The sequence below is a fragment of the Lentinus tigrinus genome, assembly GCF_003813185.1.
Source record: "Lentinus tigrinus ALCF2SS1-7 unplaced genomic scaffold L226scaffold_23, whole genome shotgun sequence".
NCBI classification, from domain to species: Eukaryota; Fungi; Basidiomycota; class Agaricomycetes; order Polyporales; family Polyporaceae; genus Lentinus; species Lentinus tigrinus.
This window is the reverse complement of record NW_027137932.1, coordinates 203,699-226,732: the sequence shown is the minus strand read 5'-3', so window position 1 is coordinate 226,732 and position 23,034 is coordinate 203,699. Positions and strand designations below refer to the sequence as shown.

Here is a 23,034-nt window from a genome sequence, read left to right as displayed (position 1 = left end):
GAAGCTGGACGCTTCGCCGGCGACGCAGACTGGGTGGACGGAGGTGTGGGCTTGGATCGTGACGCGGAGGGAGTGGACGGAGGTGTGGACTTGGAGGGCGATGGAGACTGAGCCGACGATGGCACTGCCCTGGTGGAGGACGTCGGCGTGGACTGGGCCGACGATGAGGCAAATTGAGCAGTAGGCTGCGGAACGGAAGATGCATGCTGAGGTGCTGCTCCCGTCCCGGCGGTGCCTGCCTCAATCGGGGACGTCTGTCCCGGCGTGACGTCCAGCGTAGCAGCGTCGTCCATAGAAATTTCTTGCTCCAAACCATCTAGACCATTGGATGGGGCAGTTCCATTGTCTGTAGTTGTGAGTTTCCCCATGATCAACGCAATTGATGACAACTAGAAGCTCACTTTGTTCCTTGAACTTAGCAACCCTCTGGATCAGCTCGTCATCCGAGTCACTCTGTTTAGAACCAACGACTCGTATCTTGTGTGCCCTGCGCTTCCTTCCCTGAGCCGGAGTCGACTCGGACGCAGCAGAGGTGTTGAACATGCCGAGCAGGTTCAAGGGAGCGAGTCGTGCCGATGCGGAAGATGCGTCGGTCGGCGTCTATGATTTCTTTCAAGATTCATACCATACGATGCCGTAGACACACGCACCTTCGAGCCCGTCATGTTCTTGATCATGTTCACGGCTTGACTGATACCTCTGCCAATAAATGACATGGCAGTCGGAGTTTCAACTGGTCCTTGTGAGCTTGCGGACGAAGACGCCTGAGGTGCGGGTTCGGCGCTCATGTGAACCTCAGCTCGCGCGGAGAACGTGAAATCACTAGATAGGGTGGGATCTGAGGGAATTTCTCCAGGTATTGCGGGGTGCTCCAGATCTGCACGGAACAACGTAGCAGGATCCACCACCAGTGTTTCCGGTTGTGTCTTCAAGTCAATCACCTTGACTCGTTCCTCGGCGTCACCCTCGTCGTCGCTAAGGCTTCGTGCAGCCTTTCTCTTAGACCCCGTGTTGAAATCCTTGACCGCTGTCTGAAGGGGACGATTCTGGAGATCGCCTGGTTGAATGCTCACATCCATAGGAGGCGCTGGGCGTTCCGCCGCTATAGATGAGCCACACGATCGACACTTCCGAGACACGCAGCACACTCACCTCCGTCGACGTCATGAGTCTCCATGTCTATTTCCATGGCAGTAGGCCCGTCATCTTGCAGTTGCTCGTCTTGAGCAATATAAGCACCTTGAAGACGGTCAGGTCAGTATACTACAAAGACAGACACCAAGCGAGGCTAACTGAGGATGTCATAGGCAGTCCCAGCGCTATTTTGAGATGTCATGTTGAGCCGATGCTTGGTTTCTCTTCTATTCAGTTCGGTAGGCGAATTTCGTGCGGAAGGTAGGTAGAAGGTTGCAAGTGAGTCGCAGTAGGAAGATATCTCGTACGCCGACGCCACTCATCAAATCATCCACGAGGCAATCATTTCATTCGCCCATGCAGCACAAAGCAAACAGAACTGCACATACCAAGCGGTGCCGCCACGAGCAGTGACCGATTCAGACACATCGCCAGCTCTGGTGGTGACTGTCTTTAAAACAGAATTGCCTGCCTAGCTGGTACAACAGTGTAGATCCTTAATGTGATAGATAAAAGTGCGTGTAGAGGTTACGTTGATATGCGATGCTTGGTCCCGACAGACACGACACCGACTTGTGGAGGGGCAGGCTCAGGAGGAGGAGCGGCAGCCGGACACATTTGACGTTCGTCTTCCAGAACGCGCGGTGCATGTCGCGTGCTTGAGTTGTGGAACACGTTAGTCCGCGTAGATGACCCGACGAATATTATCCACTTACTCATTCGTGCTCTGGAAGACTGGCCGTGTGTTGCACATTCAGCAATTCCTCGACCCGCAGCCACGCAAGGATACGAATCCTGACAAGCTCCGGTATATCGCCTATCCATTGCATCAATTCATGGACGTCCGTGGAGACCCTGTTGATTGCCTGAGGAATCCATGTTGCCATACATATCCACTGATACGAACACCCTGTCAGACAAATCGGTGAACAGTACGATACAACCAAGACATCGCACCATGTACCCCCCGAAGTCCCCTATGGATTGCCAAGGAACGAAGGTGGCGACCCATGCGACCAAGACTACGAAGACGAGGCTGATGATGGTATCGGTGACCCACCGATTGAAAAGTATACCTGGGGGGAAGAGAGGGCGAAGTTTCTACATCGAATTAGCTGAACGATGTCAGGTAAATAACCTCCGAATGCACATACGGTACTCAGGGTGTCCACTATGTCTTCAAAACGAGTTTGGAAGGCTGTCTGCTCAGCTGTGCCAATACGAGCTGCAGGTGGTCTTCAGTACATCGTGACTCAACGACGTATATGTGCGACAATAACCTATCTTCGCTCGCCAAATCTTGATATATGTGGACTGGCCCTTGTCGATACTGCCAGTAGCGATGTACGCGTAGCCGGAGCGATCGGTAGCCTATGTAGATGATGTGTCAGTTTTCCCAGCTTCGCGGAATGATTCACACGCACAGCAACAGCCTGGATGATGTCGTCTATAGGCGATGAGTATCCACGTCGGGGAGAGACAGGACGCGACGTACTGCTGTGACTGAGAACTTGAAACGTATCTCCATTGAGAACGTTCCACACATGCACACCCCCGGTAGTCGTACCACATGTGACACTGCAACCAGCATTGGGGAAAGCAAGGTGAACGCTGTGGGTCGTCCGAGGTGATGTCGAGAGCTTGAGCAACCGTGAGACCTTAGGTTGTTTGCGAGGGGAAGTCACCGAGTACAGGTGCACGCCGTTCACCACGTTGTACGTCGCAAGCCAGGACTGGTCATGGCTCAGTGCGCTGGAACCACTGAAAGCATTCGCAAACTTGAGCCAGTACACTTGTCACCAGCATGGTAGACTCACATGGACGGATAGCCAGCTGGCGGCATGACGTGCCATAGAACGTCCCGGGTGCTGGTGTCCCAGCATCTAACCATCGCTTAGAGCCATTTCAACACGTTCAGAGTCCACATCACTTACCTGATGCCGTGGGCCAAATAGGAGGCAATAAGGTATTCACCGTTGGTACCGAAGTGAACTCCGACAGGGCGCATACGATCTTCCCGCTCTTGTTCGACACCCTCGAGCTCTGGGGGAGGTGAAAACATGACCGCTCCCTCATATACATCTACCAATTGTTAGCAGTTTGGACAATAATATCAATGATACTCACTCTGTCGTGTCTCCTCGATCACGTACACGTCCGTGCCCACTCCCACAGCCAGGGAGCATGTCGTCTTGTCATAGTCGAGGCAGTGAATGGTGTTCAGGATTCCAAGTTGTATCTCATATCTCTGCGTACTCCTCTGCAACAGCATAAACAGCAAATGACCTCGCTCTGACAAGGATCACTCACCTGGGTGAGATCGTAGATTTGGAATAAATATCCGCTTTCACATCCTACAACAACAGTTCCGGCGCGTCCCGGATGCCATATCACGCAGTCCACGCTAGATTCAAACATGAGCCGGTAGAGTAGACGTCCCTCGACAGTGTTCCAGATGATGAGTGTCCGGTCGTCCCCGCCGCTGGCAAGGTATGTGCCATCCGAGGAAAAGCTGATAGTGTTGACAGAGTCGCTATGGCCCTTCCCCAGGTGATGGAGCTCAACCAGAGCTGTCTCGTACGTCGCAGAAGGCATGATGGAGAAGAATGAGGGGTGCAAGAGTGGGTTGAGTAAAAGAGACGGTGAGGAAACTGAACCAGCGCCGGGCGCGCCTGCCAGTGATACGCGTGTTGTGCGCGCGCACAAGACCATGATTGTACTTATTCTCACTCAGGACGTAGAATCGGCGACGCGATTCATTCCAGCTGCTAGTATGGTCGCATCAGATCGTATTCGTCCCAGTATTCAGTCGACGTTGATTACACGAGACTGTAAGGAGGACGTTTTTGAATATTGTGAATTTGATGGCCGCGGTGGAAATTCTTCCTAGTTTATTGTACCGGCATAGTGATCGCATATAGTGGTGTGTACAGATACAGAGCGAGAACGACTCCTACTTCGCTCTATTTATTTGAGCCATATCTCCGTCATCAGTAGGGAGACAATCTTGCATGGCCATAATCCGCGAACGCGTGCACCTGCAATCCACTCTGAAGTGAGGTTGATAGGCCCATGTTAAGTCTGAGAAGGAACGCGAGAGCTTCGACTCAAGGTCTCCAGGCGGCCGTCGTTCTGAAAGGGCGCAGTAAGCGGGGTGGAGCGGTCTTCACGAGCACTCCCGCCAGCTAACGATGGCGCGACAATCCCAGCGTTCTCAGCGAGTTCCAGTAGAGACACTGTCCTAGAAAGTTGGTGAGCAGGGGATCGTAATGCGAACGATGTTCCTTTGAAGTGTGCAGAGCTGTGCGAGATGGCGATTTGGGCGAGGGTCTCAGCCCGTGACCCGCGGAGACCGTGCCGGACCAAGATTACCGTGCGTTCGTCGACCACTGCGGCCTAAAGACGCCACATCTCGCAGTCCGCCCGCCGCTGGCAGTCTTTTTCATACACCCACGAGCGCCGTGACTGGACTCCGGGAGTGTCCGCCATACATTCACTGAGTTATGCCGGTAGGCCTGTCGTCCCGTTGGTTTCCGTCGTCCCTACCACCCGTCTACCCAGGACCGAAGAAGGCCACAGGAGAACGTGTAGCCGTCCATCAACAAGTGATTGCTACACGATGGGGCTCCGAGGAGACGGGCTTATCACAAAAGCGGGCGTGTGCTCGTCGACGATAGGCCTGCGGCACACGTGAAATGGTGAGGATACGGTGAACACGAAGAAGATACGCACTTGCTTTCGGAAAAGACGAGGGCGTTGACGACGGACGTTGCCAGCCTCAGATAGAACTAGAAGGGCGTACAAGGACTACATACTTGACGGCCTTGTCCTGATCACAAGAGACGATTGCAGTTTCATGACGCAACTTGCCAGCGCGATCCTCTGTCCGAAACGATTTCGTAATCCATCCCTCAAGATACACATCATCTTGGCGGCACTCACCTATGTTCGCCTGTTGTGGCAGAGAAGCTCAGGCCGGCCGGAGAGGCCAGTAAGGACCCATGTGCTAAGCGTGCGATCCTAGAGAGAGGATGGACGAGTCATCGGTTGTGGCCATCTCGTGGCTGGTAAGCTGTCAGACGACATTAATCCATACACCAGAAAACGCATCAGCACTCGCCGGAGGAGGAAGAAAAGGTCTCTGCGGACTGTGGTCGTCACGGGATTTCACGCTGCTAGGCGCTGAGCTAGCGCTGACGCACTGACGGCCGACCTGTTTAGACAGCTTTCCGCACACGGCCCTTCTCATCCTCCTCGCTGACCAAGAAGGGTCAACGCGATAGCTATACCACTGTGCGACAATGACAAAAGAGAGAGGACTACGCATGAGGAGAAGGAGCGGTTCTATTTCGGTATAACATGTCTGCCTGGCGCCACCAGAGCTACACATCCTCATTACTTCCAACGCCGTCGCCGTCGCCGCCTGCAACCATGCCCTCAGTAACAGCAAGCGACCCCAGAGGGCCTCGTCCGGTGCTCGCGATCTCAATATCGACGGGTAGACCGCCGGTCGCCGTGACGCGAGCAATGGAACGACGTTCGCAGGAATCGAGGCTGTCCGGCACTTCGACACTGTAAGCGAATTGCTGACGCCTTGCCTGCTACCAAGCTTCGTCCAGTCAACGGTAGAACCTGTCGACATAGAATCGTTTTCGTTGACCACGCGGAGACCTGACAGCTTCGCTTCGAGTGCGTCGAGCACCGCCGCGAAGATGCTGGCGTCAGAGAGCTCATTCGCGACCTCAGAAGCTAGGAGGTGCATGGCAGAGCACAGCATCATCGCCGTTGCACTTCGCAACTCGATCGCTTCCTGAGGTGCAGCAAGCGCCCGGACTGCGCACTCGTCGGAGGCGAGAATACTGTGCGGACACATTAGTAACTGTATGGGATGCGCGGGACATGAAAAACGTACTTGTCGACGGCACCGCCCAGCTCCACTGAAAGATAGTAGAGAAGCCTCCCAACAATTCTCGCTTCGCTCGCGTATGACTCAGGTGCGCGAGCAAGAGAACCCTTCCTGGATGGATGGCGGCTAGTCTTGACCATAGAGGCAGTGTCCGTCACGGCGAGTTCCGCGTGGTTGACATTGAGCGCAAGCTCCGAACTTGCAGCTGAATTGGCTTCCAACTGGCTCAGAGCGCAACTCTGTACTGCCAGCGCGGGGAACGCCGGGAAATCAATGCTCGTATAATCGCGCTGGTCTGCGCCTGGCGCAACCTCTCGCACCAGGGAGGATGAAAGAGAGTATGACTGGCGCTGAGGATCGACACAAAAGCCAGCAGGAGTATCAGATACAATCCCAGAGGCATGAAGGCCGAAAATGAAGATGGCACAGACAACGAAAGACGATGTCATCGGATAGTTGGAGAGGGAGAGTAGAGCGTGTCCAAAGGAGCTCAGAGAAGAAGCGAGGAACATCCAGATGTAACAGGGGATAATCTTGAGGTACCCGTAAGCGCGGGACAGTATACTAGGAGGGGAAGATGTCGATTCGTCCACGACACTGAGCGCAGCATCGCCCGCGTCCGAGACATCGGACTCAGCATAGCGCGCATCGTTCATGTCGCCGATTTCGATGATAACGCGTGCATGCAGGCCAACGCTCGGGGGACTAGCGTCCCCGGCGCAGCCCTCGCAGGCATGAGCGCGGACGATCGCTCCAGCGGTTACGATGCTTCTAGCTGGCATGGAGGTGCGGGAATAATGCTGCTGGGAATCAGCAAGGAACTCGACAAGAAGTTCGACATCAGAACTCACGCCAGTGTAATCGAGCGTACGAGCCATTTCCTCGGCCGCAGATATGCGATATTCCTGACCAGACAGCGACAGCATCGCACAAGTTGCAACTGCATCCGGCAGGGCAACTGACGAAAGATGTCGCACGGGAGAGGGAGCTTGTTGGTGCGGCATAAAGTCACGCTCAGGAGTGGGGCAGGAGTCGTTGTATTGGATGTACACGGTCTGTGGGTTAGATTCCATGTTGGTGAACGAAAGCATTCGGTAGGCAGGGGGGGAGGCGTTGAGGGAAGACGTTAAGCATTTACATATGTGGACAAAGGAGAGGACGAACCCCAAGTTGACGACACGGCGCGGACCTCCGAGGGACCTTGTGTACCGCAGTTGTGGTGTTGTCAAAAAAAAATACGAACACGAGAGAGAAATGGACCAGTACAGCAAAGAGGGGAGTATGTACGACGGCTGAAATCAGACTGATACTTCTGCTTGAATCAGTGGTCAGACAAGCGTGAAAACGAAGGGCGTAAACCCATACCTATCATGACAGTCATAGTCCAACCTCGTAGGCTGCGCCGACTGTGGCAAACCTATAACGAGTGATGATTCGACATTGAAACGGCGGGACGCGTTCCCCGAGCGTTTTCGGTAATTCGCGGGATGAGGTCGAAGGAAGGTGTTGATGAGCGTGACGGTATGCCTCCTGCTCTAGTCTTGTCCGCCGACGTCTCGCGAACGAGGGTATCGATCGGACAGACCATCATTGCGGGTGGGGTCATTCGTCCGCTTTCTCGAGGTGCAACTTGGTCGCAAGTAGAGTTGTTGTGTATAAGTCAAGAAGCTTGAAACGAGTACTTATGCCTCCTGCTCCAGTCTTGTCCGCCGACGTCTCGCGAACGAGGGTATCGATCGAACAGACCATCACTGCGGGTGGGGTCACAAGCTGCGCACATCTGGCCTGAGGATAGGTGGTAAATGGCGAAGGGGTAGCGGTGGACGTGGTCGTGAAGCCTCAGTACGTTTAAGTTTCGTGGGCGGCCAGCGAACGATACAAATAGAACCAAATATGACGATGGAGCGCCTCCGAAACTTGCCTCCGAAACTGGGGCTAACCTAGCAGCTCACCGTCGTCTCTATGCAGGTTCAGACAAGCAGATGTGCCACTAGACAAACCGCTGGGCGTCCCGCGTGTTATGTCTGCAAGGGCGGTTCTGCAGGGCGCGGGGAGAATTTTTGTCGATTCAAAGGTTTGTATCTTCTAACTTAAACATGTTCAGCATGTATTAATCTCCCAAGACAGAGTTCCGCCACGTCGAGAGAGTGGGTAAAGATATATGGCGCAGTGAATTTCCGAGTCAAGAGCTCAGCCCTGCCTCTGGGACAACCCCACCGACGACTTTCAACGCGGAACCCAGCCTCGCGGAAATCCGAGAATTGCAGGTGACTCGTCCGTGTCATATGAAGCGACTCGCTGATTGTTGACAATTGCAGGCGTACCTCGTTGCATTCATGCGCCAAATGCTCCTAGATATGCTCGCTCACGAGTCGTTACCCGACTTGATCCGCAGACAGCCAGACCAGAGATACCGACTCATATGTGGTACGTTCGTAGACTCATAACGTCGTCACTAGCTCCTCAAACGTGTCCAGACTACTGCTTTACAACCATTCTGTCGTGCTCGTTCTTTTGCTTGGGGTGTGGATTTGAGATATGCCGCCGCTGCCATACTGAGCATGGCGCCAAGCTCGGACACGACTGCAGCGATGTTAACGCCCTGGGAGTAAGCAAATAGTTTATCCGTAGTATTGTTGAAGTACTGACGGTTGTTTCAGGGCGCGCACTCTTTTCGACCTGTGTGTAGGATGGAAGCTGGCCGCGTGCAGTCTGCTCTAGACGCAGCGGAGCGTGTCTCCAGTTCAATTTGCATTCAGCCTCCTCCCACTACTCAGGACAGCACTACATTTCGGCTTCGGGCTCAAAAGTACCGCAAAGTCCCGGTTATCCGACCTGGTCAAGACATTCTCTTCCGTTCGCTGTGGCATTTGAAGATCCCCATAGTCGTACGCGGTCTGCACAACCGCATGCAGGGTTCCTGGACTCCGGATTCCTTCGTCCGTACTCATGGCACTGAGACTGTGACAATGCTGAAGAGCGGCGGTTTACCTTCCGAGAGAGTCTCTGTCAGTCGCTTTTTCCAAGAGTTCACGAGGAATGACGCCGATCGAGGCTACGCTGTCAAGGTCAAAGTGAGCCTCTCTGCGTTTTTATGTACAACTCGTGGCATAACTCCCGTAGGACTGGCCCCCGTCATCCTTCTTCGAGAAGGACTTCAAGCAAAACTATGACGCATTCATGCAAGCCGTCCCTATGCCCCAGTACACACGGTATGATGGCTTCCGCAACCTCATCGCCCACTATGGAATTCCCCCGCCACGCATCGCATCTATGCGTCCTGATGTCGGTATGTCCTTGAACTTCCATGATTTGAAGTAATGTTGTACGATCTCAGTCATTATTAGGTCCTAAGGTATACATCGCCACACCGGACTCATCGCGGGAAGGGTCTACCCGGCTTCATCTGGACATTGCTAGCGCCATCAACATGCTGCCATGGATGTCCTCTAGCGATCCTTCGGCGGTAGGCGCGGAGTGGTACATATTTGACCCTAACGATCTCAAGCCGCTGCGCGCATATTTGCACTCCAAGCGTGGTGTCGAGCATGCGAGCGAGGAGGCCGAAGACCCGATTCACGCACAGCAGACCTTTGTCAACGAGGGAATGCTCGCTGAACTGGCCTCGCATGGAGTCCGTCCATACAAGATTGAACAGCGCCTCGGAGATGCGGTGTTCATTCCTGCAGGTGCTGCACACCAAGTATGGGCCATCATGTGCGCCGGTCAGTAGTATGAGTCACTCACATGTTAATCCATATGTGCAGGTTAGCAACGTCCAAGCATGCATCAAGGTCGCTTGTGACTTCCTCAGCATTGAGGGCATCCTCGAGAGCAGCAACATAGTTCAAGATTTTCGTCGGGATAAGTTGCCCGACATCTTGCAGCTCGACATCGTATTATGGGACGCATGGGCGTCCTTATGCTTTCATGCAGCCAACGCAAGCCAGCGACCACAGATTTCAGGTCTCACGAGACATGAAAAGAACAATAAACGCCAGCGGGAGACACCTCGTGCTCGAGAAGATGCCGCTCGACGGAAGAAGCACCGCAAGATACGTTCGCACGACGGGCCGTCATCTACCTCAGCTGTTCCTCAAGGTTACAGATGTCCTATCTCATCTTGTGCTCGACAATCGCGGCGATTCGCGGAGCTGATGGGAGTGTTCAACCACCTGTATGTCTTCTATTGATGTACCCATCCATTGTTGTACAAACTGACCGGCATGTAGCAATGACGTTCATAAGATCTGCATTGCCAAGAGGGAATGGAACCGCTTCGAAGGCCTCGCTGATGAAGAATTCAAGCTGTTATTTGAGGAAGTCACCCTTAGTCCATCGTAGTCATACTTTGCTGTATACACTCCCTCCGACGCACCCCGCGACCGCTCGTCATAGACTCATAATGCACAGATGTTACTGGCAAGTTGTATGTACCCCAGAGGTCGGAACAGAACATACCCATTACCTACGAATCACCAGGAGTATGCGACAGACTCCAATAGATTAAGCGAGGAACGTGTATGCATCCGTTTTCTGCAATGAAGAACTTGTGTATTATGAAGGAAACAAGCAAGGATACAGGATAGGACCACAGCACGACGGCAACCACAGGAGCTATGCAGAGAGGGAAAGCAAAACATCGTCACAGCCAAGTAGAAGTGGGGGCACGGTGTCCGTTAATTCGATGATGAGAAATACGATGCACTCTTTGCGAAGCGTGATGTCGAAGAACTCCCAGGACAGCATCGGTTGTGCATACTGTGCGCGCCTGGCAGACATTCAATATTGAGGGTCCAGGAGCTGCGAGCTGTCGAGCCGGTGTCCATGCACTTCCTAGCCTTGTGAAGGTACCACGTCTGCGGATCACCGCTCTGGATGCCGTTCAAGGAAGCCCGAGGGCTGGTTCGTGTTTCCATCTTCATCCTTCCGAACACCTCCTTACGATTGTCGTGCTCACTCAGCAAGCCGCTCTGGTTGTCCGTCACAATCAGCGAATGCTCCAGCAAGGCGTAGCGTAGCGTACGAACACAACCACACTCAACCTGTTGTCATCGCCAAGCCTTCCTCCGTCTTCTTCAACTTGACAGCTCAGTGCGCTTGGGGATCATCGCGCGCCACGGCTAGACCCAGCCTGAGTGCGACCCTTACACGCACTGCGGGACGTTGTGATCACCAAGCTGTGAGACGAGGTGGAGGGCTGTGAAGCGCCAAGTTGATCAGGTGCGAGCGGGCGGACGCGACGATGTCATTGTAGCTGGCGGGGAGAGCACCCTGGTTGGATTATGGGGGATGGAGGAAGGGAAACAATGCACGTACAATATTAAATCTGGGGCAGTCCTTGATGCTCCGCTGTTTCTGAACAGCAGACGCTCCTCCGTTGATGCTCGAGCTTGCTTCCACTGAGTTTTCGCCCAGTCTAAGGGCGCGTCAGCACTTCGGGCAATACCACAATCACGCCATTCTCCACCGCTGTATGTACCCGGTCGTTCACAACGCGGCGGCATAGTCCGTAGGCAAGGGCAGAAAATATCGCGGCAAGTGCGAGAGCCCTTAGAAATAAGAAATAAAATGGTGGGGTTAGACGACGTATGGATTGCGGGATTGGGACTGAGCACGTACGCAATGCTAGGCCCGCCGCCCGCGGAGCTGCTGCTGACGCAGAGACAACCCAGATAAGTTCCACTTCAGGCCTTCTAAATGGGACATGTCGCGCCTTCATCTGTGATTATCGCCAGCTTCGAGTTGAGGTCGTTGTCCATATATAGAGAGTAAGGCAGGAGGACTGCTACTGGGGAGTAGCATAGCTTGTGTTGGCCAGCGTTACAGGGCCGGAGGTTCCAAACTCGTCGAGGAGGACGCAGTCGAGGGGGACAGGTCGGGAGTGGTCGGGCGCTCCGAACTCGGTCCCGATTCGCCGCGAGTCGCCGTCGCCGCTCACGATAGCGCGCTAGCTTGACTTGTCCTCGGCTAGCACTCACCTTGCACTCCCCTCTTCTGGCCTCATGGACAGATACTCAGTAGTATGCATGCGTTCAGTGATACGTATACTGGGCCGCTCTGGCATACAGGTTGAGCTATACGACATACATGCTTGTTCTTAACGGTCGACACCGATAGCCATGGCATCACTTCGGTTGTTTGTCTCCACGTCCTTTGACGATGTAATTGTCTCCATGTCCTTGACGACAATCCCATGGATTCCACATCAAAGCAGGAAGAGAAGAACTTGCCATCCTCGAAGATCATCGTCCAGAACGACAAGACTTCGGTTCCAAAGCAGAACATGATACAGATACAATTGAGGTCAACAAGTTTGGTGGGGGATCTGACAAAGAAGCCGACGTCACCAGCAGTCATAATGACGTACAGGTAGATGCTTACCCAATATAAGAGACGAGGACTGTCGACTATCAAGAAGCGCATCCTCTCAGTCCTTGCGCCGCTTGAGGTCCAACCTCGCCTAACCTGTCTTGGCGGCGAGAGATTTGGTCATGTCAGCCGCGGTGGCAACGACGGGCACAGGTTTGTGTCGTCTCTCGGACGCGATCTGCACCGCAACTGTTGGCTTGCCTCTACAAATGCCATAAGACCGGACTGTATGCGTGTCAAGCGCACGGATGCTTGCCTCTGAATAGACGTCTCCTGACCACATCGTGAGCGTGCTGACGCTCCTACGTGGCGGAAGTTGGGGAGAAGATGACGCAGAGTGGCGGGGCTGGACGGTTGCTGCTGCTGCTGCTGCTGCGGAGGGGGCAGACAACGAAGACGTCACCTGCAGGAAGAAATACGGTCTTCAGTGCGCATCTTTTTGGAAGCGGTAGAATTCGGGGAGGGCGTGAAGACCACCTCCCTTGATGAAGACCTCACAATATCCAGTCACGTCCTGTTCAAAGCTGGAAGAACAAAAGTCGGCCACCGTCGCCCGAATAAACTTGCAATGCGTCGCGAGAAACGGCAAGGAGAAAGGGATGTAGGATGGTGCAGGCGATGGAAACAATGCGCGATGGGAGATTAGACGGAGTTCGCGACGTCGCAAATGGCAGTACGGGGAAGGTGTAGGGCGCAAGACGTCACCTCTCTTCGACATCGGTCGACATCGGCGATGCTGGATCTGCGAGCGGAGGTCCATCATTGTATCGTTATTCAAGAACCAAGGCTCAGTGATTTGTGACGATGCGCGTGGCATCACGGCCTTGCTTGTCGGGCTCGACGTTCCCCGGGGGGAGGGGGTGGCCGCAGATGCCGAGTTGAATACGAGGGCGATACTGTTTACCAGGAACGAGCGAGTCACCAGTGGGATGAGCCGTGGGGGATGAGTACGCATAACGATGGCCACATGCGCGGCACCGAGGCTTGAATAGCTTGAATGGTGGTCTTGCAGGATCGCTCAGGGGCCACCAGCCGCAAATTGTCTGTGAGGGAAGTAGAACTTCAAGAGTTCCTATAGACGAGTTCCAAAGCGTCAGGCGGTCAGGAAAGTACAAGTTGAACGTCGATGGTACTTTGCATACCATGAACGACACACTCACCATAAAGCAGGGTGACGCGAAGTTTGCGACGGCGAGAGGGCCCGATAGAGTTTAACACTGTCATCACGTGATGGTACGCGACGCGCTCTGGCGCTTGAACTGCAGCTTAACTTGCATGTGTATCGTATACTCTTTCACGTCGTCCCCACGGTTGCCCTTGACCGTCGACTAGCCCTCTGGGAGGCGCGTACTGCCTGCAAGAGGGTCATTTAAGACTCGACCCAGCAATCTTCACGCTCAACGCCGCTTTCAGCATTGACGCAAATTGAGCCAGTACTACTTGAAAGGCTTGTCAGTACTGCCATGCCGCGATCTTATCCTCAACGACTTGTGCTGATTCGCTATCAAGCTAGACGGTCTGCTACTGAGGCGTAGAACCCGCCACGTTTTTGCTGTAGGACTTATGCAACACGCGAGTCATCTCTGAGTTGCTCAGGCGCGATCGTGGGAATCGTCGGGAGATATGGCGATAGCAAGGTGAGTCGCAAAGCAATGGAGAGTAGTATCGTGCGCTCGAGGCTGCCATGTTGATACCTCGGTGATACCTCCATTGGAGAAGTTAATTCCTGTACATCATATCGTCTCTTCAGGGCCAGAATTTTTAGGGCCGGTGGATCACCGTCTGGGGCAGCATTTACAGAGGAGATCACCGAAGACACGCGTTGGTAACGAGGCCTCGAGGAGCTGTCATAGATCGGTGTCAGCACGTTTTCTCGATGCGATAGGAGCTGTAGACACGACCTTCTCATTCTGTTCTCATCCTCTCCCTCCGCCAGTATCCTCCAGTTCTTTCATTTATTATGAATGAAACTCCAGTTGTAGCTCACGCTGTCGATGGCTACTTTGAACTTGTGAAGGAGGAAGATCATTCGACGAGGTCTACTTTCGAGGAGGCTCTACTTCGCGTCGCCACAGGCAGTGCAACGTTAACTGTGGTACGCATCCGGTCCATATTCATGCAGAGTCTCGCTTAGCGCTACCTCTAGGCCGACGCTCAGGAGGCAGAGCATTCGGCGGCTTCTGCATTCCAAGTATCTGAAGATCTGGTCCAAGCCTTGTTCATGAAGGCCCTTACATGTTCGTGTAGGCCTAAAACTCGTCCTGCGTTCGCTCATCCAATGTTTCAGGGTACATTGATAGACAATGTCTGCATACTCACGGCGCGCATGTCGTTTTTGTCCTGCACGACAGTGGCAAGGTTAGTGCTCTGTACTATCGTTTCAGCCTTGATCCCTTTGATCAAACCGCGGCCCTCCAGCCCTCTCCTAATGGGAACCCCGCACTGCCCCTCTCCTCGGTCCGCGCCCTGGGTGATGGGCTTGCTACCCTAGATAACTTAGTGAAGGGAGACCAGGACTTCGCAGAGTTCATGGGTCGTAGCGGCCAGTACTACGAAGAGACCCGAACAGCGCCATGGAAGCAGCGTTTGTTTATGCTCCTTCTCACTGCGGCAGCGGCCCATTTGCTCATATCAGGGTTTGCTCTGGTAAGGTCGATTACTGGGGTACTCTGAGTTTGTTCCGCTCGTGCAAGCCAACGCGTCTTGTAGTACTACGTAACGAAGACAAAGACGAATGTATACACGAACGCAGATGTATATGGTTGGGAAGAGAGCGTAAATGATACATAACAAATTGACAGCCAATTGGGACGAGATGTCAAGGGCCTGTTGTTGCTCAACTCGTTCCTGCGAGTCAGGTAAGACGATGAGCTAACGTACGCTGGAGAACGACGAGTACTGTCACACCTGTAGGGGTCACATCCATACCACCGTCCTTTGCAGCCTTCACAGCATCCCGTCGACGCTTCTTGAGGCGACCCTCGTATGTGCGGATGGTCTCAGACTTCACCCACGATGGTTCACCACTAGAGACGATGTTCAATACGTAACCTGTGATATACGGGTGTGGGTGATACAGTTCGATCGTCTCCCATCGCGCATCCGCAGTTCGTAGCCAGATTTGCTTGCGATCCCCGGGGGTGTAGTGGACATAGAGATCACCGAAGCGGATCTGGGAGGGCTCTATGAAAGGCGGAGCCGCAAGAAGATCATCTGCACGAGAAGAAAACCAAACTGTCTTATCACGAGCGGGGAGTCGCATCATGTGTTCCGTCCGAGTCACGGACAAGAGCCCAGTACTAGACGGGAACATATGTGTTAGCGTCGTTTGCCTACCTCGGCATGGCGGACGCACCTGGTCCGTTGACCACCTGTCACCTGGTTGCCTTGCGACGTTCCACAGGTTGCCTGAGATGGCACAGATGCGGTGGCTTGGTTAGACTGGGGTAAAGCAGGAACAGGAGCTGCAGATGCGGATGGCTGCGAGACTGCGGGAGCGTCTGCGAGGGATGGAGGTTGGACGGCTATGGTGGGGTTGACCCTGACGTGACGTCGCTCTCAGATGATGAGGGGAATTATGGTAGCGGGAAACTCACTGATTGTCAGATCCAGTCGGCACAGAGTTTGACGTGCTCTGGGAGCCGGATGAGGACGTGGACTTGGGAATTCCATGTATGATGAGCTTGCCGCGGGTACTCTTCGCAGGTGTATTGGAAACTCCGCCATTTAGCCCGTTTCTACGCGAAAACAGTGAGCATCACTCAAGTGGTACGCATTTGCCACTCACCCTGCGACAACCTTATGTTGTTGCTTGAGATGGCGATGGCGAAGAATGACCGAGTAAGGTTTCAAACACACATCCCGATCTCCAGAAAGCTCCACAGCTGGGTAGGGGGAGTGCTTGACGTATACAGTAACAGGCTGCTCCGGTTCGATCATAGCGGGGATGTCTTCGTCTGAGATCGTAGTCTCTGCGTGAGGTGGGACAGAGTAGATACGAAGCGTGAGGGTGTTGAAGCTGTCGTATATGAAGGTGCATGTCTAACAAACACTTATTGACCACATCCATCGACAACCACTCACAATGCCTCATTATACCGGTGTCCATCTCTGCGTCCGGCAGTCGTGGTGATAGGTTGCTACTGGGATGCATTGTCGGTCGGTAGATGCCGGCAAGGAAAGGAGTTGTGATCGCACCGGAATAGATCCCATCAGAACGCTGGAGGATAGTAGTATAGCAGAAACCCCGGCGACGTGCAAGCTACAGCGAAAGTAGAGAACGAGGAGGTAACTTCCCCGCCAAGGATGCGTCGTGGGAGGATCGGGTCTTGCCACGAAGCACACGCCACACAAGTGCCGCGGGGCCTCATCACGGCGCCCATCGGCGTATCTTTCAAACTCCGATATGGCCTGGATGTGAATGCTCGGTTGTCGAATGGGCATGGTTAACCTTAGCAAGACAGGTGCACCGGCGCAGGCCCGCAGCATTGGAGTAGAGCGGCTGGAGCGTCTGAGGATTAGGGCATGCGGAGGAGGGGACGACAGGAGGATAAAGGACGACAGCAGCAGAGAGGGATGAGGAGAGGATCATGATGGTCGGGAGCAGGACGACTCGCTACTCAGTCGGCAGGCGCGGAGGAGGGAGCGCGCGCGAGAGGACCATCAACGACTGCGTCCCGCTAGACTACATCCCGCTGCTCCAGCGTCGAGGGTACGGGTGTGGCCGCTGCAGCAGTGGGACAGTGATCATCGTCGCGGTGCCGTGGAGTGCGTGCACCTGCGCAACCGGTGTCTGCGGGATTTGCACTGCGATCGAGCAGCAATCACCGACTATGGGGCGGGTAGGAGACTGGAGACGTCCCAATTGGGATCGAAGTGTGAATTGTCATGATGATGCGGTGGAGTACCGGAGAAGGCTCCAGGCGGTAGGTGACTCGAGCATAGGACTTTCACGGAAGGCGCAGTATCGTACCTGACACGGGCGACACCATTAAAGTCGGTCAACCGATCGCACTACCAGCTTCATCTTGCACCAAAGCGAACCGTTTTAGAGAGGTCCAGCGGAACAGAAGCTGACCACCCATGGGCGATGAAAGGACATACAATGTTGATGACTTGGCACTGCCGGAGCGGGATTGCCGGGAGCTACGAACTCCATCAAGGGTGGAGCATAAAAGTGCACACAGCCTTTTTTTGGGGGGAAGGGGGGGGCACATACTCAAGATTAATATTGAATTCCAACGTCGAGCAAGCCGCCGATGACCTAAGGTTTGCGAACGGAGTTGACCCGAGTGACATAGACCTCGACGAAGTTGGTGAGGCTCCGCTGGTAGAGATACAAGTGGACAAAGTCGAACCGGTCGGAGACGATGATAAGTGGCAGTTAGTCCGAAAGCTTCGCCTCCTTGAGGAAGTTCTTGACCTTCGATGCTGACGCGGTGCATCTCACTTGAGGAAGTTCTTGACCTTCGATGCTGACGCGGTGCATCTCCTGCATGCAGGCCGAGGATTGCTTACTCGTGAGGCGTCTGAAGCAGTCCATTAGCCAGTGAAACGAAACATTAAGTTCGCAACGTGTTTGATCGCTGGAGGACGTACATCGGTAGGAAATGCGGTCGCGTGGACAGTAACGCACTTGATCTCCGCAAGGTCCTCGTTAAAGTTCCGTAAAGCCTGAGGAAATGTGAGATTCCAGACGATCTAGCTTCAGTTGAAGAGACACATACCCGCTGCATGAGACCTGCCTTCTCGCAAAGGTTGGCGATGCGAGGGCGGTCGAAGTGGGTCGGGATCTGGTTGACGAGGATGGTACCTGGAAGCGTGGAGCAAGTTCTTTCTAGAAGGCGAGTCTGTAAGTGCGCCTGCTCAGGTCCTTATGGGCCTCGAGGAGGAAGGATGTCGCTGGCTGGATCATGTTCTGCGACATGAAATTGTCGACGACCCGCTCCACGTCAACCAGAGGGTCTGCCTCGTCCTCGGCTAGCTTCAGGAGAATAGTCGGTCACAATACGATCTTCTCGGTCTGACCAGTCTCAGCGAAGCAAGCGATGAGCTTGTTCGGGACGGTGGCACAGAGATAGACGTTGTCGTAGTTCTCGAGCTGGTCGATGTGGCCGATGACATGACCTTTGCCTTATCCGCACCAGCGGGGAACGAGTTGGCGGGCTCAACAGGTCGTTCCTGTCCGTCGCCCTCATGCTCCCCTCACGCCTGCGCGAGCCTGACACGAGGGTCTCGTTCATCTCGCGCAGACGCTCGTAGCGAGCGCGGTGCGGGGAAATTGGGCAGTTGCGAGTCTGCGCATTGCTTGCTTCACATAGGCGCGGCGCAGGCCGAGGGCGATAGCCAGGATAGACATTGTACTTGGATGATACTGGGATGATAGGCGTATTTATGTTCGAACTGCGCCAGCCGGAGGGCGTCGTCGAGAGGGTGGGCTGCCGTGATGCGCCGGCGGCGGGCGCGACGTCGCTCGAGTGGGTGGAGTTGGACTCTTCCATGAGGGTGACTTCGCACTCGTGTCCCTGGGGAGAAGGGAGACCGGCAACGGGTGAGTGCGGTTCGGCGGGCGGTTGAAGCTCTCGGGCACGCTGAGCATCTGGTGCTGATGAGCCCTGTCGAGCGCGACTGCACCAACGCGCGGAGATGCCCGAGCTCCAAAACCTGAGCCTGCGTACGCTGTGCCGTATGTGGTCTGAGTGCCATAGGGAGAAGCGACTGCAGCTGCGTTGGGGTTGAGGTTGGCCCACAGGTTAATGAGCGGAGCATGTGGGCTCGGGCTGACTGCGGAGCCGATGGGGAGGCCTTCGAGGACGTGGCCTGAAGGGTAGATCCCTGCACCCGCAGAGACACCGGGATACCGGAGAGGCAGCAGGAGGAGGAATGCCACCACGGCCATATGAAGAGACCAGACGAGGAGCGACGGGGCGGCGTAGGGAGACGTGGGACGCGGAACAGCAACAGAGTTGCGGTCGCGGGAGCACGTCACCAGGACGGAGGAAAGGCCGGTAGCATGCGGCAGATGGAGGGTAGTTTCCGCCAGGAGCGGCAGCGTACGTAGAAGAGGTGCTGTAGGCCGACGAGACGGGATAGTTGCTGCCAGGCGCAGGCCGGGACGCGCTCGTAGGGCGTTCACCGGCACCATAGAAGGAATCCTTGCGAGGGCGCTGCGCACGCTCCTTCTCGTGATAGTCGTCCCGATCGCGCTCCCGGTCGTGTTCACGCTCTCGCAGGCGGTCGCGGCGCTCGAGGTTCATGTCGGCTATCCTGTGTACGAGATCGGCAACGGCGTACTCGCCAGGGTAGCGGCCATAACCGCTTGCATTGCGGTCGCGGTAGCGGTAGTCCTCACGCTCGCGCTGGTAGTACTCGTCGTCGTCGTAGCAATCCCAGTCGTATCGGCGCTTGTAGCCATCGCCCCTAGGAGCCTGAGGGACATGTAGGGAAACGAATCGATTAGAGGCAGAAAATGCGCACATACCAATTCCTATCGCCCGTTCGGCGATCGAACGATGCAGCAACACTCTGTCAATGCAAACGCTGAGGTTAGGGCATCGCCGACGTGCACGCAAGGACATGCGCAGCTTACAGCATTCGCGGGGGTAGCGTTCGCAGGCAGGACAGAGGTCGCTTCAGCAGAGATTCGATAGATACCGTTCACGACACCCGTAGACGTTTAGTAGCTACAGCGCACGAGCAAGAGGTCGCATATCGGACGCGGAAGAGACGTCGGGCTTATGATGTGCGCCGATTAAGCAGGATTCGAGACTGAGAAGACAAACGACACACCTTGGCTTCAGCCTACGCGTCTCGTCACGGTAGATCATCCCCACACGTATCCATGAACACACCTAGCCCCCGGCATCCCAAGCCAACACCATCGAATCCCGCCATCCGACCCGAATGTCGGAGATATACGCGTCGATCGCCAAGGCAAGAAGGGCTAGCAATTATCGGGAATTATACCCGGCCAGAAGTTCGTGAAGGCGGGCGGAGGGAGACAAGAGGCAGCGGTGCAACATCGACGTCAAGACTCAAGAACTTGGCGCGGACAAGACGTGACGCGGACAACTTACAAGACGTGACGCGATTCGTGCCGTGTCGTGACGTGACAAGCTCACCTTGAACAAGTTGAAGCTCGCAGTCAAACCACAAGTAGTTCACCGTAGGCAGCGGAGAAGGTCACGGGTGTATGTATTTACTCGAATTATCCAAATACTTCAGTACATGACATGTCGTGGTGCGGTACACCGTCCACCCGACACATACACACCAAATCCTGCCCATTCAGAACCCAATGCCATTCCGACCCTCTAATCTCGGGGTGCGCGTAATCAAGAAGCGTAGTAAAAAAACTAATTCATCGTTGGTTCAACGTCGACCTCGACGTTGAGGTCGACGTTGAACCCAGCATCTGCCCGGAAGCCTGGGGGATGCGTGGGAGCGGTATGGTGCGCAGCCGGGGAGTGGGCGGCGGCTCCATCAGATGCCGAGGAGGGTTAAGCAGGGGGTGGTTGCTGAGTTCAAAGTCGACGTCGAGGTCGGCCTCGCCCACGTCGAGGTCGACTTTGAACTCAGCATCTTCCCCCGCGGGGATGGGTCTAACGTCGGTCTCGACGTCAGGGATGTCTATGTCGGACTGAGCATTGACCCCACCGGCGGCGGGCATGGTGGGGACATGCGGCAGCGGTATGGTGCGCAGCCGGGGAGTGGGCGGCGGCTCCATCAAATGCCGAGGAGGGTTAAGCAGGGGGTGGTTGCTGAGTTCAAAGTCGACGTCGAGGTCGGCCTCGCCCACGTCGAGGTCGACTTTGAACTCAGCATCTTCCTCCGTGGGGATGGGTGGCAGCGGTATAGTGTGTAGCCGGGGGGTTGCCGGAGGGCGCTCTATGATCGGGACAGAGTGGGGAGCAGTCTTGATGCTGAGGAGAGGTCAGTAATATGTCGCTGAATGCTTGGTCGCTGTCTCTGCCTACCTCCGCATATTTGTCAACGCAGGTAAAAGGTGGGGCGTCGTTCGCTGCCAACGCGGTTGGCTAGTAGGATGTGGTAAGGAGCGGCAGTAGGCTAGTAGGATGTGGTAAGGAGCGGCAGTAGGCTAGTTGGTGGTGGTGGTGGTAGCGGAGCGGAAGGAAGAGCGCTTGCGGAAGGAAGAGCGCTTGCGGAAGGAAGAGCGCTTGCGGCGGTCCGCGTCTTCCGGAACTTGCCAAACGACGAGACGGAACTGCTCATGCCCGCCACACCATCCTCGACAGCCCGAGGTGGGAAGCCCACCGTTCGGAACGGCCCTGTCTCGTGGACGCGCGAGTCGGACACGTTCAGTCTGTAATACACGCGCAGCGTCGCGCGGTCAGTCACGGGACGCGACGCTGTCGCTGCCTCTCTCTGTTCGATCAATCGCACGTAGCACGCACTCAACAACCTCCCATGTCACGACGACAATGCTGAACCGCCGCGCAGCCGTGGCGCAGCTGTGCAGAAAGGTGTTGCTGGTCCCCTCCGCCCTCTGGACTCCTCTAGCGCATCGACGCTCTCCTCCCGCGTGACAAGCACGACTGCACTACGTTTGAGACCGCGCGATCGGAGCTCATCGCGAGCGCGAGCAACCTCGGGCGCACACGCACGACGTCATCGACGTCGATTGGGTCGACCTCCAGCGTGCACACGACAGGCCCTGCATCTGTCGCCTCGAGGACGACAACCTCCATCAAAGGAGGCAGCTCGGTAGAACCACCGAAAGTCGGTCCTGTGTACTGCCTTCTCTGCGTCCGTGCGGTCAACCATATCCCCAAGACAGCGACGCGGAACTCTATCGCGCGGCTGACATCGGGTACGGCGTGGCCAACCCCAACCCCATCGAGATACTCCTCACCAGCGAAGACGAACGGCAAGGCCCTACCTCCAGAACAAGACGAGAACGATGCAGGTGGCACGATCAAGGCGAAGTCGTAATTTCCAGCTGTGATCACACACGAGAAGCAAGCCTCGTGTGCAGTGTTCACGAGCAACGCCTCGACAGTCCGCGAGTCTCTCAAGCACAAGAACTCAGCCGATACCAGCCGATACCATCCGGGAGGCGACGCTGCCCTCAACACACCCGGCGCGACGTTCGAGATCGGCATTTCATGCATAATCTCGTCCAAGAAGGTGCGGTTCTGTGCATATGCGCGCACATCGGTGAGTCGAGGGTGGGCAGGGCCCGTGGGCCCGAGTCGGCGTCGAGGTTCCGAAGAACAACGCGTGCCTGCTCGATACGTCTGATGGCCGGTCGTGGAACGACGCGACGCACGTGGGGTGGGATCGGGTACTTTGGCATGGGGAGTGCGGCGGAGTGGAATTCTGGCCAGGACTCGATGGCGAGAAGGAGACGGAATGACTGGCTGCGCACGCCCGGCAGGCTATCCCCAGAGCACTCATAGCCAGAGAAGCGCAGGGAGAGGGAGAACCGGAGTTCTCGCGATTAAAGGCTATAGCTGAGCGAGTCCGCAAATATGAACGCGCTCTCGTTTACGGTGAGGAACGTCGAATTCTCCCCGGCAGTTTCACCAATGGCGGTACAGCTTGCACTTCAAGAGGACATGTGCGCGACCATGGAGCACCCCACCGTCCAGACAGTTCGTCGG

At 55.3% G+C, this 23,034-nt stretch overlaps 7 protein-coding genes across 7 annotated transcripts; 2 read left to right on the top strand and 5 right to left on the bottom strand.

Moving 5' to 3' along the window:
- Positions 1-10: 10 nt before the first annotated feature.
- On the bottom strand, positions 11-1,336 carry L226DRAFT_573151 (uncharacterized protein; the record flags this gene model as incomplete). Its single annotated transcript, XM_067684801.1, has 5 exons — positions 11-346; positions 402-600; positions 651-1,102; positions 1,153-1,239; positions 1,294-1,336. Coding segments are annotated over 5 exons (1,117 nt in total), but the record flags the coding sequence as incomplete, so codon positions are not given.
- A 1,004-nt stretch (positions 1,337-2,340) lies between these two features.
- On the bottom strand, positions 2,341-3,729 carry L226DRAFT_467205 (WD40 repeat-like protein; the record flags this gene model as incomplete). Its single annotated transcript, XM_067676034.1, has 6 exons — positions 2,341-2,505; positions 2,616-2,895; positions 2,952-3,017; positions 3,069-3,216; positions 3,262-3,394; positions 3,445-3,729. The coding sequence occupies 6 exons, from the start codon at positions 3,727-3,729 to the stop codon at positions 2,341-2,343; spliced, it is 1,077 nt and encodes a 358-aa protein (XP_067532973.1).
- A 480-nt stretch (positions 3,730-4,209) lies between these two features.
- L226DRAFT_524723 (uncharacterized protein) lies at positions 4,210-7,113 on the bottom strand (the record flags this gene model as incomplete). The annotated part of the gene is made up of 6 exons (XM_067678912.1): positions 4,210-4,530; positions 4,867-4,922; positions 4,950-4,963; positions 5,077-5,154; positions 5,337-5,993; positions 6,047-7,113. The coding sequence occupies 6 exons, from the start codon at positions 7,111-7,113 to the stop codon at positions 4,210-4,212; spliced, it is 2,193 nt and encodes a 730-aa protein (XP_067532972.1).
- A 947-nt stretch (positions 7,114-8,060) lies between these two features.
- On the top strand, positions 8,061-10,233 carry L226DRAFT_546935 (uncharacterized protein; the record flags this gene model as incomplete). The annotated part of the gene is made up of 5 exons (XM_067682457.1): positions 8,061-8,114; positions 8,851-9,114; positions 9,164-9,329; positions 9,388-9,743; positions 9,808-10,233. The coding sequence occupies 5 exons, from the start codon at positions 8,061-8,063 to the stop codon at positions 10,231-10,233; spliced, it is 1,266 nt and encodes a 421-aa protein (XP_067532971.1).
- A 4,139-nt stretch (positions 10,234-14,372) lies between these two features.
- On the top strand, positions 14,373-15,085 carry L226DRAFT_573147 (uncharacterized protein; the record flags this gene model as incomplete). The annotated part of the gene is made up of 3 exons (XM_067684800.1): positions 14,373-14,507; positions 14,559-14,649; positions 14,700-15,085. 3 exons carry the CDS (start codon positions 14,373-14,375, stop codon positions 15,083-15,085), a joined length of 612 nt encoding a protein of 203 aa, XP_067532970.1.
- Positions 15,086-15,248: 163 nt separating this feature from the next.
- On the bottom strand, positions 15,249-17,003 carry L226DRAFT_573146 (uncharacterized protein; the record flags this gene model as incomplete). Its single annotated transcript, XM_067684799.1, has 6 exons — positions 15,249-15,259; positions 15,320-15,711; positions 15,768-15,953; positions 16,009-16,149; positions 16,200-16,430; positions 16,882-17,003. The coding sequence occupies 6 exons, from the start codon at positions 17,001-17,003 to the stop codon at positions 15,249-15,251; spliced, it is 1,083 nt and encodes a 360-aa protein (XP_067532969.1).
- A 792-nt stretch (positions 17,004-17,795) lies between these two features.
- L226DRAFT_524720 (uncharacterized protein) lies at positions 17,796-22,727 on the bottom strand (the record flags this gene model as incomplete). Its single annotated transcript, XM_067678911.1, has 13 exons — positions 17,796-17,940; positions 18,048-18,085; positions 18,139-18,224; positions 18,440-18,512; positions 18,556-19,039; positions 19,090-19,246; positions 19,401-19,839; positions 20,201-20,212; positions 20,685-20,766; positions 20,794-21,326; positions 21,388-21,447; positions 22,036-22,566; positions 22,701-22,727. 13 exons carry the CDS (start codon positions 22,725-22,727, stop codon positions 17,796-17,798), a joined length of 2,667 nt encoding a protein of 888 aa, XP_067532968.1.
- Between the last annotated feature and the right edge of the window lie 307 nt (positions 22,728-23,034).